We start from the raw sequence: 7,651 nt of genomic DNA on the forward strand, positions 1-7,651 counted from the left end.
ACGAGTACAGGTGAGGCTGAGGTTTGTTTGTGAGTGGGATCGGGTTAGGGGATGGTACAGCCCCACATTTGTGCAGCTTGAATCTGCTTTTGCTCCGTTAGAGAGGTCACCCATGGAGCTGTGCACTTTGTTGCAACGATTTTTTTGATTAAAACATGGAAAAAAGAACTCGTATGAGAAAGGCTGATGTGCGTTTCATTGGCTGGAATGTAAAAGGCCTACATGGGCCTGTGAAAAGAGCTAGAATATTCAATCATCTGAAATACTTGAAATGTGAAATTGTATTCCTTCAAGAAACTAATTTATTGTTAAACGATCAAGTCGGACTTAGACGAGCTTGGGTGGGGCATATGTTCCACTCCAATTTGTATTTAAAAGCACTGTTTTTGGGACAGCTATACTGATACACAAAAGAATCCAGTTCAGCGCTACCACTGTTGTTTCGGATCCGCAGGGACCCAAATATCTTTTTCATAAAATATCAAATCAAACAAGCTTGCCTTTGAGCCTCAGGAGGTGAGAAATCAAAACACACACTTCACTATTTTTCTGATATTTTCTTGAACAAACGATTCATTTATTAATCGATCATGAAAATGTATCGATTGTCGCAGCCTTACTTCCAACCCTGTCGGGTCTTTGTCTTTGAACAACAACCCCTCTTTAAAAAACATCGTTCATACACCTATATGAATAAACCCTCTTGACAGTGTAGTCTGTAAGAAAAATGTAACAAGGGAGCGTATTGTAGTCGAAGGGTCTAAAGATCAAGTCATCGTGGTAAATCAGCCTAATGTGGAATCTGAGGATTGGAATCATGAATGTGTTCATTTCACCACCTAAATGCCACATTGCAGTCTGGTGCCCTCTTCTTCTGAATCGTATTTCCTCCCCCCCCCCCCCCCCCCCCCCCGTTTTCTCCGTCTCTCTGTCGGAGTGCAGCAGGAGCACACAGACACTGTGCAGAGCCTGCGCTTCACGTTGGATTTCGCCCGCTGTCTGATGGAGGTCGCCGGAGCCTGTGGGGTGGCGGCGTTGGGGGAGCGGGAAGACGTTTCTCATCCCTCCCTCTTTCAGCAGCAGAGCCTGGTAGCAGATCAGATAAGCTCGCTGAGCCGAGAGTGGAGGTAAGGCCGCGCCGATCGACCGTCGCCGTCAGCCCTTGTGGACGGCCGTGACATTGTGGATCCAATTTTGGATTCATATATATACAGTATTTCAATGTGTAAATAACCTTGGGGACAAACAGTTTGTTTTTTGTTTTTTTATTTGGCAAAAAAAGATTTGTCAAGTCAGACTTTCATGTTGCAGCTCGCCAATTTGTAGAACCTGCTCACGAGTATTGACTTAAATATGTCAACATTCATGCTGCTTGGTATGAAACAAGATTTGTACGCTTGAACGCACAAGACATAAATATGATAAGTCAGGCAGAAGAGGAGGAGATTTCATGCCTTCTAACATTCAGGGGAAACACACTGCAGATGAGTTTGATAATGGGGAGCGTGTTATTTAATGAGAAAGATCTCATCTCTGGTCCTCAGGACTCGGCGTGATAAGGACCATCAGAGATATTGTCTGCCTCACATTTTGTCATTTTTCCATGACTTTTCTGATGCATAATTGCCCATAAACCTGCTATACGAGTCGATCGTACAGATACATCGCTAACTTTCACAACTGAACGCCAACATTGTATTGTTTGTAGTCTCAATTGTTCATTTAAATTTGAGTTTTAAGTTGTGTGTGTGTGTGTGTGTGTGTCTCTCTCTCTCTCTCTCTCTCTCTCTCTCTCTCTCTCTCTCTCTCTCTCTCTCTCTCTCTCTCTCTCTCTCTCTCCTCAGTCATGCGGAACAGCTGGTTCTCTACCTTAAGACTGCAGAACTCTTGTCCACTGCCTTACACACAGCCATGGAGCGAGTTAAACAGGGCAAACTCTACCCGTCCTCGACAGTCAAGCAAAGTATGAGCCATTTTGGGGGTTTTTTTTCATCTTGTTAAGGCGTCTAATACGTACATTAATAACAACGCGCAACGAGTGTCCCAGCAGCATATTAAAATACATTTCTGTCCGCATACAGTAGTGAGGAGGCTGAACGAGCTGTACAAGTCCAGTGTGGCGTCCTGTCGCTCACTCAGCACCCGTCTGGAGCGCTTCTTTTCCAGGAAGCACCGCTTAATGGACCAAATCACCTCCATCACAGCTGAGCGGCTGCTGTTCAGCCACACTGTGCAGATGGTAAGCCTGGGGGGGGGGGGGGGGGGGGGGGGGGGGGGGGGGGGGGGGGGGGGGGGTTCAGGGTAATCGTTCAGATACTGTACGTGTGGGCATCCAGCAAACAATTAAACAAGCATTTGTTTCCAACCTGAGCGCATGCAAGGCAACATTTTGAAGTGGTCCAAGCAGTTGCGTCTCAAATTGTTGCTTTATAGCCGCAGCACTATTGTAAGGCCACTAAAGTAACTGTGAGCTAATTAGAGTATTTATATAAATGGCTTAAAGGTCGTATTTTTATTTGTATACCTGCTCAGGAAAATGAGTACCACACAAAGCAAGGAAAAGAAAAGCCGGGTAACTGATGTTGGTGTTTTAATCACAAACTAAAATATGACATATTACTTATTGACTCCCGGTGTCGTCTCAGGTTCAGACCGCTGCACTGGACGAGATGTTCCACCAGGGTGAAGCGTCCGTCCTGCGGTACCATAAAGCTCTCCTGCTGATGGAGGGCCTGTCTCTGCTGCTCACTGAACAGGACGACCTCCTCAGCGTGAGCAAATGTAAGTGTGTGGGTCGGCTCGTCTCACAAAGAGAGGGGACGCCTCCACTCGGCAGCATAGTTCGATGTTCCTGCAGCTAAAAAAAAATAAATTTGCTGTTTAGATTTCACATTAATTCAGTATTTTCCATCTATACAATGATATTAAAATTCATATTTCTGCACAGAGCTGCACAGAGCTAAGGCACTTGGAAGAAGCCCTTAGCTAACACAGCATGGACTTGTTATGCTCCCCCCCACCCACTTGTCTCTTCTCTCTTTTTTGTATGCAGGTAAAGAGTGCATTGAACGCCGCCTCACAGCTTTGCAGTCCGGTCTCTGCGTTTGACAGTCCTGCACCGCTCCCTGAGTGCGGCTATGATGTCGGTCCATCTGCACCCTGCGCATTAACCAACAAACCAAATCTCCACCCACACATGTCATGGTTTTAACTTTTAACACAAGGAAACCACAAGGCTTGCAGCGTGAACTTAACCGTCGGGGCTTGTGCTCTCTAAACGGCTTGTTATTCATCCCGAGTTGTGGACGGTGGCGGTGACTTCTCCGGTGTTGCACACGGAGCTCCTGGCACAGAAAAGGGCATATTTTTGCCAAGAAAGAAGATTCCTCTCACCGGGCGTAGCACCTGCAGGAGTACTTATTGCCAAGTAGTCACATACCCACATCAAATACTTAACTAAACATGAACAGATAGCGTAAGATGGACGAATAGTAGTCGGTGAACTTGTCAGACAAAATGTCGTCTTTTACCAAGATCAGTAGCTGGAGGGAGAGTATCTGCTGTACACTTGCATACAGTAAGGACGTGTGCTGATGTCCAAGTATCAATCTCATCAATCATATGTTTGTCTTTAACCCCGTTGTTTGCTTTCCTAGGTTTCTTCATTTCTGGTATTTACTTAATTGTTACTATTACAAAAATTTCCAAAATTCTATATATGTTTTATTTAACCATGCTGGTTTTGAAACAAAAGCCTCGTGTGTTTGTCACTTTACTGATTCTGTACTTGCTTAATGTTAAAGACCACGTTCCGTCACTGAAACCGTGGTGGAGGAGGGATTTTGTGTTTTTTAAATGGCGGCTGGTATTATTAAAGCGGCAGACAGAAAATGGGTCCAGAAAACACTCACTACCCCACTGCTAAATACAAAAATATAGCTTTGAATTGAAACCGGTCTGGTTAGCATCTCTGGTTGCAATGGTGTTGAATATGCTGCAATGACCTGGGATGTATTCCTCAGTGACACAGAAGGTGCTGCAGTTGCTGGTAATGTCTTCACATGATTCCATAGTCTGTCTGATCACATGTTAATCAACCAATCATGTCGGAGTCGAGCAAGTTTAATCCAAATGTGAATGTAGGGCTGACGGAAGAGGAACGGCGTTGATATCAACCCGATGTTGCTCAGATGGAGGGTTCATCCCGGGATTAACGGACGAATGTTTTTGCACTGTTGAAGTACTGTATGGGGTGATCGTGAGCGGAACATGTTAAAACGTGTCCATATATATATATATATACGTATATATATATATATAATACGTATATATATATATATATATATACGTATATATATATATATATATATATATATACGTATATATATATATATATATATATATATATACGTGTATATATATATATATATATATACGTGTATATATATATATATATATATATATATATATATATATATATATATATATATATATATATATATATATATACGTGTATATATATATATATATATATATATATATATATATATATATATATATATATATATATATATATACGTGTATATATATATATATATATATATATATATATATGTATATATACGTGTATTATATATATATATACGTATATATATATATATGTATATATACGTATATATATATACGTATATATATATATATATATATATACGTATATATATATACGTATATATATATATATATTCTCGCTTTTTATTGCAGTTCAGTTGCTGTCAAAAGGCAATGTGTGTTAGATGTGAGGACGCTGACGAAGAGATGGTATAAAGCTGTGAAACCGTAGAAAGATTTCTTTACACTGAAAAATGATTTGCGTTGACTGTGCTGTGTTGGGTTTCAGAGTAGTTAGTGGGTCGCGATTGTTTGTTTTGAAAAGTGACCGGTTGATTTGCAGTGATATTTAAAAATGTGTATTTTGCCTGAAATATTTGTGTATCGTTTACCTTAGCCATATATCTCAACAGGATACCTTTACTCCCCCTAAATTTTGGGCCGATTGGAAGGGACAACTTCTCCTTGTGGTTGCTGTCAAAGTTTGTGTGCATGTGTGAATTGACGTTTAATGTATTGATGGACAGTGGGGGTTTGTTCCGTACAGAGCTATTGACATTGCTCCGCAACAAGATGTGGTTCAACAATATGGAATGAAAGTCAGAGGTTCCTCTGGTGTAAGCCACTTTCTTTCTTCTTTTTTTTCCCCGAGGTGTATTTTTAGGTTGATTAACGCGGCCACTCTCTGTGCACCTGAGAGCATATTTTGGAACAGGTTGTTGATGTTTGGTCAGCGCTGAAGATGGTTTAAGCTGAGATGTTTGAAGCCAGTATAGTAGCACTGTTGGCACAACAGAATGGAGGAAATAATATGATATAGATATACGTCATTTTTATTAGGGTTTTTTTTTTTTTTTTTTTTTGCCTTTTGTCATATTTCTTTCATACTTTTTCTCAAATGTGACGCTAAAGGGAGGCTGTTTGATGTCTCAAAAGAAAGGCGATGACGTCTTACCTTTTATGAAACTGACTTTTTTTTTTTTTTTTTTTTTCATTGTTCCCTACAATCATTGCTACTGGCCATCTTAATGATAAGCACCGGTGGACTGAGTCAAAAGATAATTTGTGCAGCTGTTGAAGTCACATGAAACAGCAGGGTGGTGTATTAAGTGCAGAGCTAGTGCCCTTTGATAAGCATGTGTCCACTCTGCTGAAGTGTCCTTGAGCAAAATGCTTACTCCCCACGAGCTTCAGGGCTACTGTTCAAAGTATCACGTAAAGATATAATGTAGTGTGTGAACTCCCATAATATGTCTGTCATTGATTTAGATCATTCTTTTGTATGTTTGCTAAGATCATACCTGAATGTTTTCATTTTTGGATTTCACTTTACTCATTCTGTATCACCTGTAAATATTGTAAATTAAGTTATTGTTGTAGTGTATATAACGCCGCAGGAATGGAGAGAATGGCACCATACCACCTATACATTTCCAAAGAATAGGCCTTCTTCTGATCTTCCATATTGTCTCTTAGTGTTGCAAAAAGCATTTTAATGTTGTCATATCTATGACAGACACGTTCTCAGTGTCCCTGTGTGTGATGTAACCTTTATTGTTTGGGAGTTGCAACATGAATAAAGTGAAAGGAAAGGTCATTTGAAGCCTGACACATCATATGATATTCAGAAAATTCAGATTTTTTTGATATTGAAGTGTTTATTGGACCTTTATTGAAAAATGATGATGATATTTTTTTGTATCACATTTGATACATCAGGCATATTTATCAATGTATTGATCACAACAATGTTTATTTTAGAAACAGTAACTACAATAACAGCAACCTTTTTACAACCTGTTTGTTTCGCCTCGTGGCAAAGCACAGTTTCTGTCCTTGTTCAGGCAAACATGGACTTTACATTTCCCACAGTAGATATGGGAGAAGTGATTGCCTGTGCAGTGCTTGCATCTGATTGTTTACTCTGAATTTATTTATTTTTTAAATTAATTAATTAATTAATTGGCTATATATCAAAAGATTATGATAGCCAAGGATTTTTTTTATATATATAAAAAACATAAATTTCCACTCAATATATCTTACTACCTTTAATTAGTTTAATTAAATGACCAAAACTGTGTATTTGGCCTTGTGATATGGCATAATACAGAGTGCACAATGAAATACAATACAAGGATTCACAGGTGAATTATTACTTTATAAACCTGCTGTATCATATTTGATACCTATGTTTTCAACACGATTTTACTATAAAATAAGGAACGAAATATGAAGTAATTATAGTTTGCTTCAATACAGTAAATATTCATATTGAAATATTAGTAACACTATAAATGTTATTCTTACCGTAACTGTTTCAAAATTAGCAACGATTTCCCTGCCGAAAACGAAAAAGTCACTTTGTGACGGCTGCCATTTTGGAAATGGAATTTAAATGCCTGCTAATGCCTGCAGTGCATGGAAACTCCACCAGATGGTAGCAGACATGTATAGGATTGTATACAACAGGTTTTTCAGGAAAGTATTGCTCATGTTAATTACGTAGAGGTCTCTGAAACTCACGTAACAAATATGATACAAATGGTTACAGGGTTAAAACAGTGTTTATTCAGTGAAATAGTGTTTAAACATTCAATCATGGATTCAAAGTTAACATTGATTAAAACGGGCTATCTTGATTCAAGATTTCAGTCAAATGCAGCAAAGAGCTAGTCTATGCTGCCGGCGATCAGCTCGTGGGCTGCTATTCATCATTTTTGAATCGCTCTTAGTCTGGACTCTCTCCTGGGACCGGTTTGCCTTGGGAGCCCCTACCAGGGGCTACTGCCTCGGACAACATGGCTCCCAGGATCACTGAGCCACTCAAACTCCTCCACCACGTTAAGGTGGCGATTCACGGAGGAGAAAAATATTTGTGTGATGGTTGTTTTTTTTTTTTTTTTTTTTTTTTTTGTTTTTTTTAGGGTGGGGATAGGGTTAGACGTGGGGATAAAGGGTAGAAGTGAGGATAGTTTAGAAGTGAGGAAAGGGTGAAAGTAGGGACTTGATACCCAGATGATATCACATCATCTGGGTTTTC

The 7,651-nt window shown here is 39.7% G+C and overlaps 1 protein-coding gene across 1 annotated transcript; it reads left to right on the plus strand.

Moving 5' to 3' along the window:
• Positions 1-943: 943 nt before the first annotated feature.
• On the plus strand, positions 944-4,277 carry LOC137868620 (serine/threonine-protein kinase ULK1-like). The gene is made up of 5 exons (XM_068705497.1): positions 944-1,127; positions 1,845-1,963; positions 2,082-2,239; positions 2,646-2,781; positions 3,053-4,277. The coding sequence occupies exons 1-5, from the start codon at positions 1,003-1,005 to the stop codon at positions 3,106-3,108; spliced, it is 594 nt and encodes a 197-aa protein (XP_068561598.1). The 5' UTR covers positions 944-1,002; the 3' UTR covers positions 3,109-4,277.
• The last annotated feature ends 3,374 nt before the right edge of the window (positions 4,278-7,651 follow it).

This window comes from Cebidichthys violaceus, unplaced genomic scaffold (assembly GCF_023349555.1).
Source record: "Cebidichthys violaceus isolate CVI_PGR_0920_01 unplaced genomic scaffold, fCebVio1.0.p SCAF_12, whole genome shotgun sequence".
In the NCBI taxonomy this organism is placed as follows: domain Eukaryota; kingdom Metazoa; phylum Chordata; class Actinopteri; order Perciformes; family Stichaeidae; genus Cebidichthys; species Cebidichthys violaceus.